This window comes from Dromiciops gliroides, chromosome 1 (genome assembly GCF_019393635.1).
Source record: "Dromiciops gliroides isolate mDroGli1 chromosome 1, mDroGli1.pri, whole genome shotgun sequence".
NCBI lineage: Eukaryota > Metazoa > Chordata > Mammalia > Microbiotheria > Microbiotheriidae > Dromiciops > Dromiciops gliroides.
Window position 1 is genome coordinate 601,555,587 of NC_057861.1, and position 16,487 is coordinate 601,572,073.

General features: G+C 49.9%; 1 protein-coding gene across 1 annotated transcript in view; it reads left to right on the top strand.

The window, feature by feature from the left end:
- The window catches only part of CNTFR (ciliary neurotrophic factor receptor), a 48,763-nt gene that overhangs the window by 18,148 nt on the left and 14,128 nt on the right, over positions 1–16,487 (top strand). Inside the window, 2 exon segments of the mRNA XM_043987573.1 lie at positions 15,328–15,445; positions 15,700–15,866. Of these exon segments, the coding sequence (XP_043843508.1) occupies positions 15,328–15,445; positions 15,700–15,866 (285 nt within the window).

Consider the following 16,487-nt stretch of genomic DNA (forward strand, 5'->3'; position numbering starts at 1 on the left):
AAACAAACCCCTCCAGGGAGCTACACACACACACACACACACACACACACACACACACACGCACACACACACATGTGGACACAGGCAGACATGGGTATTTACTCCTAGGTGGGAAGGGTCCCACGTTGGCACAGGTAGTCTTTCTCTGGACACAGGTCTATGCACTCACGCTTACAAATGCACATGTGGGTACAGACAGATGGGCGTACAAAGAGACCCATACAAGTATGCATGAGCGTGCGCATGCACACAAACTTCTGTACCTATCCAGACATACTCTTCATGTACTGATAGACACGCTCATTAACACATCTATTTGTGGTCCTACACTGTCTCCCAACCACACACAGTCTTGAGCACACAGGCACGCCCTAGCTTTCTCACACACAGGCTTACACCATCACATAGACACTACAGCACACAAACCTTCCACACTGACACTCACACTCTCACGCTTGCTTTCTCTCCCTCATCACTCTCCTCTCCCGCCCCCCCACCCCTGCCTGGGAGGGGGATCTCTACTCCTCAGCTGGACTCCAGCTGCACAGAGTGGCTCCTTTTCTTCCTTTTCTTTGTTTTTCTTTCTTCCTTTCCCTCCGAGAAACCTGGTCCCTGTCAGAGAGGAAACCCAAGCCCTGTTCCCAGCCCTGGGGCCCCAGGGCCAGACAGCTATGCCGGCCATCCCCCTCCTCCTGCAGCAGGCCCACCCTTTCTCCGGACTATCCTGTTATGCTCAACCTACTCTTGCCCCCAAATCAGAGACACATGGTTTCCGCCCCATTTGGGAGGAAAGGTGTGACCCCCAACCCTGTGGAGTGGTCCTGGTCTGGGGCCTGGGTGTCTTGGGTCTCTCTGAGCTAAGCTGCACTGATTGGTGAGTCTCCTCACCCCATGTAACATTGGCCTAGAGTCCTGGGTCAGCCTGGGTCAGAAGAGAACAGATTAGTCTTGTTCTGCTTGACTCCACAGGGCATAACCAAGAGGAATGGGCAGAGGTTTCAGAGCAATAGAATTAAGCTCGATATAAAGAAAAACTTCCTAAGAGTTAGACCTGCCCCAAAGTAGAATGAGCTGCCTCATGGGGTGAGTGGGGGGGGTATGAGCTTCCTTCCAATTCTAGGAAGACTTTCAGCTGAAATTAGGGTAGAGAGGGTGTAGATTGAATTAACCTCTGAAGTTGAGCAGAAACCAGCCATTGCCTGCTGAGGAACCCCAGCCCCCAGCCAGTGCAAGAGGAAGGGAGAGGATTGGGAGCTCTTCAGACTGTCTGAGCTTCCCCCAAGGTCTGAAAAGCCAGCCCCTATTCCAGGCCCCCTCCTACTTGAGAGATAGGGGAGGGGCCCCTGTGTCTTGATGTTGGTGACCTAGGACACCTAGGGAAGGTTCAATGCCTTTGCTCCATTTCTCCTGGCCCTAGGGTAAATTTCAGAAGAAAGGTGTGTGTGTGTGTGTGTGTGTGTGTGTGTGTGTGTGTGTGTGTGTGTGTGATCACCTCTCTGTTATCTGCTTTGTGAATTATGTGTGTGAATGTGCTGTGGGGAGGTGGGGAGAGCAGGAAATAAGGGAGCTAAAGACTCCCTCAGGGTGTCTTTCCCTGGAACTTTCACTTCAATCCATACTGAACTTCCAGTACCATAAGCATGTGTTCTGAGGGTCCAATAGCAGACTGACCTCTCAGACTTACCATTCTGAAGATCCTGTTCTTTCCCCCATGTCCAGATACAAGTGGGTTTTGATTCTCTATATTTTTTAAATGATTTTTATCAGACTCTACTCTTCTTTCTCTAGGTATAGACTAGAGAACTATCAATACCTTTTGGCTGTCTATGCTCCCCTTCCCACATAGCTATTCAACAGGTAGAGAAACTGAGGCCTGGGGAAAGACTTAGCTGCCCCAAAACTGTCAGAGGAAGAATAGGAAGCCCCCTGGCTTTGACTAGACCAATCCTTGGGAAGACTCTGTCTGAGGGGGGAAGATAGTCCCACACTGGGTGCTATAGCCCTATCTATGAGAGAAAGGTCATGTGGCTGAGGGGATAGTGTATTTGATTTGGATACAGGAAAACCTGTAATGGTGGATAGCACTGGGCCTAGAGGCAGGAAGATCTTTGACTATTGCTAACTGTGTGGCCAAGTCATTTAACCTCTCTGAGCCTCAGTTTTCACATCCATAAAATGTGGATAATAGCACCTGCCTCAGTGGGCTGTTATTAAGGCTCAGACAAAGGGATGTGTGTAAAACACTTTGGAGCCTTTGAAGTACTTTACAAATGTCAGTGATTATTATGATATGAGGTAAATACCCTTGGAGAACCCCTGGCCTAAGGGTAGACACAGTCCCTCCCTCTTCTGACATGGGCACAAGGCAACTCGTTGGCAGGGGTAGTCGGGGACAGCCTGAAGGCCTCCCTCATCCTGGTAACTACACATCCTCTGTGCTGCCTCCTGCTGCTGCTGCTGCTGCTGCTGCCTTGGACCCCCTTTGACGCCTCTCCCCCTTCCTTCCCTTCCCGCCTTCCTCCCAACCCCTGCCAGGATGGACAAAGCTAGGCTCCTCATCCCAACCTCCCCGGAAGGAATTTCCTCTCTGACTGGGGCCCCTGCCAGTGTTGGCCACTTTGTCCTCTCCCCCTAGGCCCTCACATGTGGAATCACTCCCTCTGCCCCACCCAAAACTCTTATAACCATACTTCCTGTGAACTCCTCCCTCCCCCTCTGCCTTCCCCTTGGTCTTCTTGACCCCATCTCTATGCCCCCCCCCAAAGTCTTCTTGAGAGTCCTCATAATTTATACTTTCTCTCCCCAACCAAGCAAATGGCATCTTAGCAAATGAAATCCAAGTTCAGGCAGGAAAGGGTATGGAACAAGGAGCTTTCTAGCTTTCCTTTGAAGTCTCTGAAAGTTTCCTGGAAGAGGTGAGAATTGAACTGGGCAATAACTTTCTTTTTTTTGTTTTTGTTTTGTTTTGGTGGGGCAGTGAGGGTTAAGTGACTTGCCCAGGGTAACACAGCTAGTAAGTGTCAAGTGTCTGAGGCCGGATTTGAACTCAGGTCTTCCTGAATCCAGGGCTAGTGTTTTATCCACTGAGCCACCCAGCTGCCCCTACAGTAACTTCCTCCTGAGACTAATGGCAATGTTGAACTGTTCCATGACTGAGTCACCTCTTCTCCTCTCAGTTTCATACATAGGACCATAGACTTGGGGCTGGAAGAGATCTTAAGGATCACTTAGTCTAGTCTCTTCATTTGACAACAGAGGGAACTGAGGCTGAGAGATTTGCCCCAGGCCACAACTTGGTTTCAAACCCAAGTCTTCTGATTCTCCCCCAGTGCTCTTTTCACCATCCAGGATACTTGAGGCTGCTCAGGAGTGTCTTTTGTTCTTGCTGTGCTTTCTCTTCCCCCTCCCTCCCTCTCCCCCATCTTCCCCCACCTCTGTTTGCACCTCATTTCATCAGGTGGCCTGTGAAGTGGGTGGGGGGCATGGAACCTGAGAGAAAAGGGGAACAATACAGGCCCTTGTTCCTTTTCTCCTCTCCTATAAGGGACCCAGGTGAGCAAAGGGTGGATTAGTCCACAGCCCATCCATCTCGATTTCCCCTTTCTGCACTCAGGAGGCTGGGATGAGGAGTTGTTTCTTGTCTCTGGAGGAACATCTTGGGTGTTTGGGTGCTCTACAGCACAGATCACTGTGAACTGCCCATGCTGAATCCCCTCCCCCTCCCCCAGTGCTTGGGTGTCCAGGGCCCAGGCTGCCAACACCACCCCCCCCATCCTACCCCCGCCCCTTGCCTCCCTGCCATGGGTAACTTGACCCTTGGCACATGGCCTGGCATTCCTTCATCCACATGAAAGGGAAAACTCCCAGCCTTACCAGCTAACTCTCATCGCTGATGTGACACCCCTCCCCCATCTCCACCCCCCAATGCCCTCAGGATCTCAGGGCATGGGGTGACCTCCTTGGGTCATCCTTTTCTGCCCACTCTCCACAGGAAAGTAGCCCAGGTAGTTACCCAGAGGGGGTCACTCCCTCAGGTGATCAAGAACCCCGGATCTCTTATTCCCTGGGAAGTCTTGTTTGCTTTCTGCTTTGTGTTCTCCCAGCTGCAGGATCAGACATGAGGACTGGGGGTCACCCTCCTTTCTCCAGCCCCACACAGCGTATGCATGCAGAAAGACCCACAGATCCCTTTGCATATACTCATGTGCACACAGACTTCCACACCTTGGACAGATGCATGTTTAGACTTCAGGATGTGTGCCCAAGCACATATACACACATATCCAAACTTTGCCTTAGCTCAGAGTATTACTTCCCCTCTCCAACTCCTGTTTATTGGGCATGGGGGGGGTAGTACCCCTGGAGATGTTGTGGGACTTGGGCTGCTGACTGGATAGTCCTCAGAGATCAGAGGAGCCACCTCCAACCAAGGCACCCATATAGCCTAGTCTCCATGGGACTGTCTCCCCTGTCTGTGGGGGAGGCAAAAGCCCAGGGGAAGATAAATATGGAGAAAAGATCTGGAGGGGACCAGAGGACAGGAAGGGAGGAACCAAGATTCGATAGCAGGAGAGAATTCCTCAGAGATGTGTGGTGTCAGGGAGGGGGAGAATGGGGAGTGCAATTAGGGAGGCATGGATGTCCTTCCCCGGGACTCTCAAAGTCAGGCTGGTAGGGAAGGGCTGGGGGAGCTGGACAGAATTAACTCCATCTGTCAGCAATCACTCTCCCTCCACCCCCCCTCACCCCCACTAATCCCTCAATTCTCTGATTCTCCAGTTCACACCCTCAGCTCCTAGAATATTTGTGAGGTAGATCACCCTGCCAGGGGGCCCTCTCGGGTCATCTGATACACCCTCTTGCAACTCTGTGTGTGTGTGTGTGTGTGTGTGTGTGTGTGTGTGTGTCCATCCTATGACATGTCTGAGGGGCTGCTGTTCCTGGGTTCCCTCATGTCCCCCTCCTCATCCTACCCTCAGTGGTACCAGGAAGTCTCCCTCCTAGCACCTACCTCCCAGGTTGGTTGGGAAGAGAAAGTGAGACAATATTTACAAAGTGCTTTGCTGGATGCTCACACAGCATACCCAGAAACAGGAGCACACTGGGTTCTTGTCCTCTCTCTGTCAGTAACTCCCTGTGGGACTTTGGTCAAGTCTGAGCTTCAGAAGGGACTGACTCTTGGGGATATTTTCGTTCCCTTCCAACTTTGACAATGTGTGATTCTCTAACCCAGAGCAGTGAAGCTTTAATAGGAGAATTGCAGGCACCTTGACAGGTAGTTAAAGGGAGACATTTTTAGACTGGGAGTAGATCTTCCTGGTGTTTGTCATGTCATACTTTGCAGGTAGCTTTCCTGCTGATGTATAGGACAGTGCGGCATAATGACATGTACAGACAGAAACACTCCCCACTCTACCTGTGTATGCGCACACACACCTAGCCTTGCCACAATGTAGGTTGCATACACACATGCATGCACACACACGTTAGCATGCATATACATGTATGTATAGGGTATCCCCAAAGCAGTTTATTAAAGCTTTAAAATGTTCAACCCGTGTATTATATCTATACATTTGTATGCACATATAATGAGAGAAAGAGGAAGGAGGAAAGACAAGCAGTCATGGAGAGAGCACATCTCCATAGTCAGGAAGCCCTGGGTTCAAATACTGCCTTGGTCACATGACCCTGGGCAAGTAACCAACCTTCTCAGTGTCCTAGAGAGCTCTAGCAGACTGAACAGTTGCCCATCTACATTTGTAGAGGGAGTTCCCAAGACAGGAAACATACAAGTAGACACACGAATGCATATGTTCATAGTGTTATGTCACATGTAGACACAACTACATATGTGTAATGCCCAGATGATGTTGTTATACATGTGACTACATGCAGAATTATGTGCATACACACAGGGGCTCAGAGCACCTGGGAGCAACAACCTTGTATGATGGAGGAGGAACACAGACATAAATTTCCAGTCTGAGAAATTTCCTAGAGAACATGGGGAATGATGGGAGGGTGTGGTCTGTCCTGTTTCCTTTATTCTGAGTTTTTCCAGGAGTGATGATCCCCCTCTGGATTCCTCCACCATAAATCCCTACCAGAGCCCCTATATGTGGTGGGGTTGGGTAGTGTTTGTGATGGAGCCAAGGAGAGGAGTTGAGGGGCAGGGAATGGTTCTTCCTCTTTCAGGAAGCCCTTCCTGTATGCTCCTACCCCCAACACCTCTGTCTCAGCCTCTGCCCCACAGTCTCCTCCCCTGCCCCTACAGTTTAACAGTGTGGCATATGGACACTTATCTTACTACTTCTATTCTGCCTCCACCCAAATCTTTCTCACTTCACTCCTCTGAATGTGGATGGCAGAACCATCTTTGACCTGTCCCCACTTTTGTGGGTCTTCCCCCTGCATTCTTTTTTGTTTTTGTTTTTTGGGTTTTTTTTTGCATTGCAGTGAGGATTAAGTGACTTGCCCAGGGTCACACAGCTAGTAAGTGTCAAGTGTCTGAGGCTGGATTTGAACTCAGGTCCTCCTGAATCCAGGGCTGGTGCTTCCCCCTGCATTCTTACCCAGGGTGCATCCTCCCTCTTCCCAGCCTCTCCTCCCTCTCTCCCTGTCTCCAACCCTGGCCCCTTGATGGGGAAGGTCCTTTTGCCATCGAATCTATAGCCTTTCTGCTATCAGGAAGAGAATGGATGGAAGGTCTTTAAGGATCACCCCCACTTCCCCACCGGTTGTGTTCCCTCCTCTGGTTCCTGGTGGGGAGGGGGACCTGGACTGAGAGAGCTTGGCTTACAAACCTTTCCCATGCAGCCCTATCTTTCCTTTGCTCTGGAAAATGTGGCTGGGCTGCTGACGGACAGCACATGTGGCCGGACGTTTGTAACCGATTCCTGGCCCCAGGGGCTGTGGTGGGGGAGGTGGGGAAGGATGGGGGCCAGGGCCAGTGGAGGACAAATGCCCCCTAAAGTTCACAGATTAGGGACACATACACTATTCCCTTTCACTCACTCCATTATTTCTTCCTACTGTGGTCAGGTTAGGAAGAAATAGGTATGAAGGTTTGAGGTTAGGTGTTAGGAAGAACTTTGTGATGCGGGTCAAAAATGATGGCGATCTAGAGAGTTTTGGGGGCCCCATCTTCTCTTTCCCATTCTCTTCTTTTATAGCAACCCTGTCAGGACTTTCAAAACTCTTTAATGTAACAACCCCTCAAAATGGGCAGTGGACCACAGGGACAACTGTTGGGTAAAGAACTGGGGAGGACAGAAGGGGAGAGAGAGAGAGAGAGAGAAGACAGTGCACACGTGTGTGTGTGTGTGTGTGTGTGTGTGTGTGTGTGTGTGTGTGTGTGTACGTATGAGAGGGAAAGCAGAGACTTTCTCCCTGAATCTCTATAGCTCCAGGCACATAGCATTCTTGCTGAATAAATGAATTATGAGATATAGGTGAACTCCACTTAGCACTTTGAAAATCTATGGATATATCATATATGTGAGACATCTCTCTCACATATATCACATTATATTGTTATGGGGAAATATGGGGGGGGGTTTGGGATAGGGGTTGGGGTAGGGGTCCTTAGGAATTCCTCTTTAAAGAATTACACCCTCTTGCACACAGAACCAATTAGAATAAAATAATAGTTTATTTAGGGGCTAGGGAAGGGAAACCAAGAGAGAAATCCTTGGACTTCTCATGGGGAAAAGGCACAAACACAGAGGCTCTGAGATACCTATTTCCTCAAGCAGGAGACAGGCAGGTACTTTTATAGAGGTCTGACTGTGGAAAGTTCCCTTATTGAGGGAGGATCATCCACCACTGGTGGTGGCTGGGGGAGTTGGATGAGGGGTAGCTTTGGATCTCTCAAGCCATCTCTTTGCTCCTCCCACCACAAAGGCAGCAGCCACACCTAATTTGATCTCCCTAGGGGTGAGGGAGACTGGAATGAAGGGTGGTGGGGAGCTAGCTCAGTCCTGATCAGGTTCCACTTATCTCTTTAGATGTATCTGTCCTTTGGTTTAGTTTCTCAAGGAGAAGGTTCTTTGATGTACCCCAGAAAACTTCTGAGGTGCTAGGCCCATAACATTATAATATATGTGTCTATATATACACATGTGTGTCTCTGTGTGACACAAGTGTGTGCAATGAAATCACAAGTTTCTAGACTGTCGGTTAAGAACCCCTTCACTAGAGGAAGGAACTTTTGACTGTTCCTTCAGTTCTGACAGTCTGATTCTAAGTGGGGGCTCTTAACCTGTAGGCCCAGAGGGAATGAGGCACTAGAGGCTGTAGTGGGAGGGAGTAGGGTCCTTCTCGTGCAAAAGGATGGTGGGGGTGGGGGTGGGGGCAGGGGCAGAGGAAATGAGGCCTTTCAGGGACAGGGATAAACAAGTTTTCTCCCAGCTACTCTGTCTCTCTCTCCTTTAAGGCCCTCCGAGAGAAAATCTCTTTACTCTGGTATTCTTGGGTCCCATGACCTCTTCCATCCTAGATCATATTCCAACAGCTTCACTGACCATCTTCATCCTCCTTCCCATCTCAGACTGTGACACTGACTTGTATGTGATTTCTGCTTCCTGTGACCAGAACCTATTCTTTTAGACTCCCTGGAGAATATTCTCTGACCATTTTCTCCCCTCTCTCTCCCTTGGGGCTTAGCCATGGTGGGCCTCTGGCTCTGGGGGATCTGGGAGAGACCATAAGTCCTATAGCTAGGCCAGATGTTTGCTCCCTGTCCAGGAATCAAAGGCCAGGGGTCACTGGCTCCCTGTGAGGTGGCTAATGAGGTAACAAGGGGGCCCATGTTCCCAGGGGAGGCAGGAGTTAAGTTTATTAGCCCCTAGAATCCAATTAGTCTTGAAGGGTATGAATCTTTTGGAAGGGGCGGAGTGGAGGAGAGGGGTGTGGCTGAGCTCGGTGCAACCGGCTAGCAGATGTTTACAACTGGTCAGACCTACTGCTGCCCTGATTCAGACCCCTTCGTCTGGTCCAGTCACACTTCATCAAATACTATAGGAGGGACTGGGGTTAGATAGCTGAAAGTGTCCTCTGAAGGTGACAGAGGGCGACCTAAAAGATCAAATTAGGTCAGGATAGAGAACCTTTGTTGTTGTTCAGTCATGTCCAAGTCTTTGTGACCCCATTTGGGGTTTTCTAGGCAAAGATACCAGAGTGGTTTGCCATTTCTTTCTCCAGCTCATTTTACAGATGAGGAAATTGAGGCAAACAGGTTAAGTGACTTGCCCAGGGTCACATAGCTAGTAAATGTCTGAGGCCAGATTTGAACTCAGAAAGAAGAGACTGACTCCAGGCCTGGTGCGCCCTCTTCTACCTAGCTGCCCCAAAGAGAATCTGAGGAGGGGTAAATATGCCGTGGGTGGACCGATCTCTGGTGGCCCCTGAGATAATGGATAAGATAGTTCCTAGGTAGTGTCACTTCTGATGGTGTCATTGTGACCAACATCTGTCTCTTCCCAAGTTGTTAATCCAAGATGTTTTTTTAGAAAAACCCACAAAATGGGGGGAGGAATGGGGGGAAGGTAGGAGTTCAGGGCAGAGGATTAGGTACTGAAGGCTAAAAGATCAGGGAGCCTTAGGTAGTGGTTGCTATTGAGAGCATATTCTCTCTCTCTCCCCCTCCCTTTGCCTCTTTCTTTCTCTCCCTCCCTCCCTCCTCCCTCTCTCTCCCTCCCTCTTCCCTCTCTCTCTCCATCTCTCCTCCTCCCTCCCTCTCTCTCCTTCCCTCTTCCCTCTCCCTCCCTCCCTCCCTCCTCTCTCTCTCTCCCACCCTCCTCTCTTTCCTCCCTCTTCTCCCCCTTCCTCTTCCATTTCTGTCTCCTCTCCTTCTCTGACTCTTCTCTCTTCTTCTATAACTGACTTTGACTCTCCCCTCCCCCTCTTCCCCCTTCCATTTCCCTCCTTGGCTCTTGAGTGTGTACAAGGCTGTTTCAGCCTATCTCTATCCTTTGGCCTGTGTCTGTCTTCATCACTCTCTTACTGCTTCTCTCTGTCCTTGTTTTCACATATCTTTGCCCTTGTTTCTGTCCCTTGTGTCTCTTTTTGTCCATTTCTAGTTCCAGTCTCTCTCTCTCTCTCTCTCTCTCTCTCTCTCTCTCTCTCTCTCTCTCTCTCTCTCTCTCTCTCCCCCACCCCATTTCTATTCCTGGGGCCCTGTCATTTTGAGTTGTGGTTGGGTACTTTTCTCACTGCTAATTTCTATTTCTCCATCTCTGTTTTTCTCTCATGGGCTTCCCTTCCCCCAGGTGGGATCTGCCCAGGGAAAAGAAGCCAAGAGGATGATTCCTGTATTCTTTTCCCTTCCCCACCCCCAGATGCCTATGATTCCCCCACCTTTCTTGGAGCCACCTTTGAGGCCCAACTCAATTCCAGCTCCTTCAGGAAGCCTTCCCTGACTGTTGCAGCCACATGGCTCTCTCCCTTTTCTGGCCTCCTCAACTGCTTAGCATCTGAGCCACACACTGTCTGTCCTTCATCACAGACTGAGCTGTTTTATTCTCTAATGGCTTCCTGCACCTGAATCTCTTTCTCTTCAATCAGACTGTCACCTCCCCAGGGTCAGGGATGGAGGCTGCTTTTTCCTTCTCCCCATGAGTGGAGAGAGCCCAGCTCGAGGGCTTCAGCGTGAATCCCTCAGTAGGAAACTGAGACCTAGAATGGAGAGACTTGCCAGAAGTCACTGGGGGCTGAGGGGAAACTTGGGTTTCAGATGTACATGATTAGGCTGTGGATGCAATATCTATGCAGAGCCCCATGATCAGGAAGAGGTGTTGGTGGCCAGATCTAGGGACATTATATTGAGGAATCATTCTCATGACTGGGGGTGAGGTGGAGATAGAGCAGGCTGGAGTCCCCAGGGAACATTCCTGGTTAGCAAGCAGAAAAAAAATCAAAGAGGAGAGCAGTAGGAGTGTGTGTGTGTGTGTGTGAGAGAGAGAGAGAGAGAGAGAAAGAAATAGAGAAATAGAGAGAAGAGACAGACGGAGAGACAGGGAGACAGACAGAGAGACACAGACACCATGGAAGCCCTTTTCAGGAGACCACAGCACACTTAGAAATAGTTTTCTTGTCTGAACCTGCCTCCCCCAGGAAGCCCTCCTGGGTTGTTTCCAAGGCTCTCTCCTGGCTTCAGGCCCCACTCCCAGCCCCTGATGATTGATTAACTGGTAGGAGGAGTAGAGGGGCCAGGGTATCCCCCCCACCCCCCAGGGACCCACCCCAACCCCTTAGCAGCTGCCGCCGTTGTTTCATTTAGCAGGTGAACAGAGAGGAGCTTCCCCTGTGCCGGTTTGTTGTTTTTCTTTAATTAAACATCTGGAGTTTCTGGCCAGGGTCTGGGATGCTTCATGGACCCTTTGCTGACAGGTTCCCCCTCCCCCTGTACTCCCCTCCTCTAGACTGGGGCTCCCTCTCCTCTCTCTCTGCCCTGGGGGAGCCCTTGGTCTGAGGGGGACTATCCAACTCCTGCCCTTAGGGAGTCCCTAGTTTGGGGGGGCTGGGAAACTCAGCCCCCCCCACTTCAAGTAGCCTGTGGTCTGGGATGGAGAGAAGTACCTTTCCTTCTCTTGAAGAGCCCCAGATCTGGGGGTTGGGAGAGAGATGTGGTTCTCTCCATGAGGGAGTCCTCAGCCTGAGGGAGCTAGATAGCCTTACCCTGGGGGAACCCAGGTGTTGGGGGAGAGCTCTGGTTTCCCCTCTCCTAAGGAGCCTTTCCTTTTGAGTGGGAGGAGATCTGGGCAGGGTTAATAGTCAGGCTGTGCATATAAATAATCTCCAGGCCTTCGCCCGGGGTGAGGTGAGGGGGATGGAGATGGATCTGCTGAGGCACAGTAGAGGTCACCTTCTTCAGCATTTCCTGGGAGGGTAGTGTGGTGTGGTGTGGTGCGGTGCGGTGCGGTGCGGTGCGGTGCGGTGCGGTGCGGTGCGGTGTGGTGTGGTGCGGTGCGGTGCGGTGTGGTGTGGTGTGGTGCGGTGCGGTGCGGTGCCGTGCCGTGCCAATACCCCCGAGTTTGGAGTCAAGGGATCTATGTTCTAATCTCGGCTTGGCTGCTCACTACCTGTGTGACCTTGGCAAGTTTCTTCCCCCTCTCTGGGCCTCAGTTTCCTGCTGAGGGGTTTGCTTTGGATGTTTCCTAAGATTCCTTCTGACTCAAAATCCTATAATCTTATATGATTGAGGATGAGGAGGCGGTGGGGGCAGGGAAGGGACTTCGCTCTCAGCCTCATCCCTCCTTGGAGTAAGTCTTAGCTTCTCTCTGTTTCTGTCCCTCAGTCTGTCTTTCTGGCCGTCTCTGTCACTGTCTCCTCCCCCACAGCTGGGGGCTTGGCTGAACTCCAGTAACCCCATTAAGGAGGCCTCTGCCCTATTCCCTCCCCCCTTCCCCAATCAATACAGCCGGTTCCCTTTCCGGCTTTACCCATGCATAGGGGAGCTGTCTCCAGGGAGAGGCGGTCTGTATGGAACTCCAGCCACGGCACAAGCAGTTGGCCTCAGAGTGGGCACCCCCATGACCTGAGTACCTGGGTCCCCCTATAAGAAAAGTTCCCATTCTCCTTCCCAGCATGTATCAGTTATCCATCAAGAGAGCTGAGCATTGACATAACTGCACATCAGGCTTAGCATGGAGCTTGCTATGTGTGTAGCCAGTGGGATAATGAGGGGGTCATAGATTTAGAAGCTAGCTTCTCCAACTGCCTTATTTTACAGATGAGTAAGCAGGTTGAGGCTCAGAGAGGTTTGATTTGCCCAGGGTCACAAAGTTAGTAAGTTTCAGAGTCAGGATTTGAACCCAAGTCTTCCTGATTTCATATCCAACACTCCAGCTACTACATACCAGTGCATGATTATGACTTGTCTAGATTTTAAGTACATTGGGAGAACTGCGGTATCGGGACAGGAGGGCATCACCACGGATGTGGGCCTTGATACAGGGGCAAAGAGGTGGAGAGATAAGTAGACTGATGGGCCTTGCCAGGACTCGGTTTTGGAAAGGTTCTAGGATCTGCAAAGATTATATGGTCGGTCCCACTATTCCTGGGCACTGTAAAGGAGGTTACTTCTCCCTTTTTGGAACTAGCAGCTCACTTGCTGATTCTCCCAGTGTTCACTTAAAAGACATTTGAAGAGCAGTGCCTGGTTTGAAGGGGTGCCTGCAAGACTCTCATTTGGCTAGGGCTTTGGGGACAGCCCTTGGGATGTCAGGTACTGGAGAGAGAGAAGCTCTTCTTTCTCTCCCTTCTAACCCTGAATCAGATACCATTTCCTAGCAGTTGTCTTTCATGATTTCTCCAGCTGCTGCTAATTCAAGGGATAGACAGGAAGAGAGAAGGTGTCCCATCTCTCCCCACCCATCTCCCTTTGCTCTGGGTCCCAGTTTTCCTCTTTTACTTCCTTCATCTTTATAATGATGATAGCTGCCATTTATATAGTGATCTTTATATAATTAGCCCATCTGATGATTCTCAACAGCTCTTTGAGGTAGGAATTATAGTGGTATTATCATCCCCATTTTACAGATGTGGGAAATGAAGCTTAGAGAAATTAAATTCTTTGCCCAGAGTTGTATAACTGGTAAGTGTTAGAGATGATTCAAACTCGGCTGTCCAAACAGTCTTTATCCATCTCTCTTTTTGTCTCCTTCGTTCTCTTTTCTTTTCCCTCTAATTTTTCATGTAAAGGACAGTTATAAAGGATGAGAGAAATGGGGCTAGACAATGGCATGGGAAAGATCTGGGGTTCTCAGTGGACCCCAAGGATGTTATGAGCCAACATTGTATCCAAAAAAGCTCATGCAGTCTTAGTATAGGAACAGATGCATGTTTAGGATAAGGTCAGACACATCTGGCATATTGTGCTCAGTTCCAAGAGCCATGTTTTAAGATGGATATTGGCAAACTGGAATGCCAGAGGAGGGCAACAAGGGTGGTGAAAGGAATAGTTGAAGAAGTTAGAGATCTTAGTCTGTAGGCCAGAATCTGGCTTAAGGGAAGGGAGGGGTGTGGCAGCTGCCTTTTAGTATCTGAAGGATGGTTATTCGAACAAGGAATTAGATTTATTCTGTTTGGGCAGAACTAGGAGCAATCAAGTTCCCGAGAGGCATGCTTCCTTAACCATCCACATTATCCCAAAGTGTAACAGTGGGCTGCCTCAAGTGGCAGGGAGAGTGTACCAGTGTGAAGTGAAAGCAGCCTAGATTTGGAGCCACAAAGGCTGGGTTCCTACCTGCTTGTGTGACCTTGGCTGAGTCCTCTAACCCTAACCTCAGCTCCCTTGTTGGTAAAATCAGGAAGCTGAACTCAATGTCCTTCAAATTCTCTTCCAACAAAGTCTGGAAGTGAATCTATGACCCCGAGATTCAACGTGTAGCGCAGTGCTTGGCACATAATAAGAGTTTAAATGCTTTTTCATTCACTTGTCATCTCTAGAGGTTTTCAAGTGTAAATTGGATGACCACTTGTCTGGGATTTTGTCAAGGAAACTCCTTTTGGATGAAATGGCCTTGGTGATCACTTCTGACTCTGAACACCTGTGATTCTGAGCATTGGACCGGAAGTTAGGGGACCTAGTGCCTGGTTCTGTCCCTTAATAGCTGTGTGACCTTATTGTCAGGTTCAAAGGAGAAAATGTATTTTGATGGAGCATTTTAAAGTATAAAAAGTACAGTACGAATGCAAGGCCATGGTCATTTATTTCTCTGTCTCTGTTTTTCCTTTCTCACTGAAGGCAATGCAACAGGAAGAAGGGTGGCCACTTTGAATACAGGAAGGAATTGAGGAAGGGGAGGAAGGTATGGGTGGAGGCTGTAGAAACCGAGGAACTGGATGAAGTGGGGTCTTCTTTGGGGCTGATCAGCTTCTTCCCCCTCTTCTCCTCCCCCCACTTTATTGTGGGGCCAGACACTGCTGCCATCTTGTGGCCACTAGAGGATGGCCTCTGTACTGAAATGGGTGCTGGGTGGGGGGAAAGGTGCAAATCTCCACAGAAGGGGAATGCCAACAAACTATTAGGTGTCCTCATTTCAGGGATCAGAAGGGGAGGGGATAGGGGCAGCTAGGTGGCGCAGTGGATAGAGCACCGGCCCTGGATTCAGGAGGACCTGAGTTCAAATCTGGCCTCAGACACTTTACACACTCACTAGCTGTGTGACCCTGGGCAAGTCACTTAACCCCAATTGCCTCACTAAAAAAAAAAAAAAAAAAAGAAGGGGAGGGGATGGGTAGATGAGTGGTTCCCTCAGATGGATCCTGAAGGTGCTAAGAGCAAGGCCTGTCCCCCTCCCTCTTTCCCTCTCTTCCCCTCAGTGCCACCCCGAGAGCCCATCCTCACCTGCCGCTCCAACAGCTACCCCAAGGGATTCTACTGCAGCTGGCACCTGCCTGTACCCACGTTCATACCCAACACCTTCAATGTGACAGTTCTGTAAGTGACTCTGCCTCCAATACCTAAGGGCCATCCTGTGAGCCCAAGGAGGGCAAGGATGGTGGGGGTGGTTTGGGAACTGGGATGGGATTCATCTGGGAAGGCTTCCTGGATGAGAAAGCCTAGGATTTCTGTCTGAAAAGAAGGGAGGGATGAGCTATGAGGGGCCTCGAGTAATAGTAATCATCCCCTTTTTGTCCTCCTTGATCTCAGTCACCTCCTCTCTTCTTCCTTCTCCCCTTCTCCTTGGGTAGACATGGCTCCAAACTGTTAGGCTGTGAGAAGGATCCAGCCCCCAAGAACCGGTGTCACATCCGATATACACACCTCTTCTCTACGGTCAAATACAAGGTCACACTGACAGTCACCAATGCCCTGGGCCACAATTCCACAGCCATCACCTTCGATGAGTTCACCATAGGTAAGATGTGGGCATGAAGACAAAGACTCAACCTGGGCAATTCATCCACTACAAACCAACAAGAGCACAGAGTGATGATGTAAACAGAGTAGCTGCTGGATTGATCAGTACTTCTTAGTGGGGGGAGTCTCGAACTGGATTTTAAAAGTGACAGACTGCTCGATGGATGGATGGATGGATGGATGGATGGACAGACAGATGGACATGTTTGAGTTGAGTTGAGGCATAAGCATGTGCCTTACTGTGAACACACATGCTCATTCTGTGGCTAGTGACCACCACTGGGGGCAATGCTACTGACTTCTTTAGCTCTTCCCAGTTCTAGTTGCCCCTTCCTCAATTTCCCAGAGGCAGGTAATTAACTGCCCATTATCTCCTTTCGCTGGGGAAATCATTACTTCCATCATTAACAGCCTATTGCTCCAACACACTCAATAAACACCAGTGCCCCCCAGAGCAGCAGTCATCAGGTTTTCCCCTAGAACAGAGAGAACCAGTAATTGAGCTCTCTTTCTGAAAGCACCAGTTCAGCAAAGCCTGGAAATCAGGCTATCTGGGTCCTGTTGAGAAGTATTCCCCATTCTGTCTGGACCTCATATATCATATAAAGGAAGAGATGAA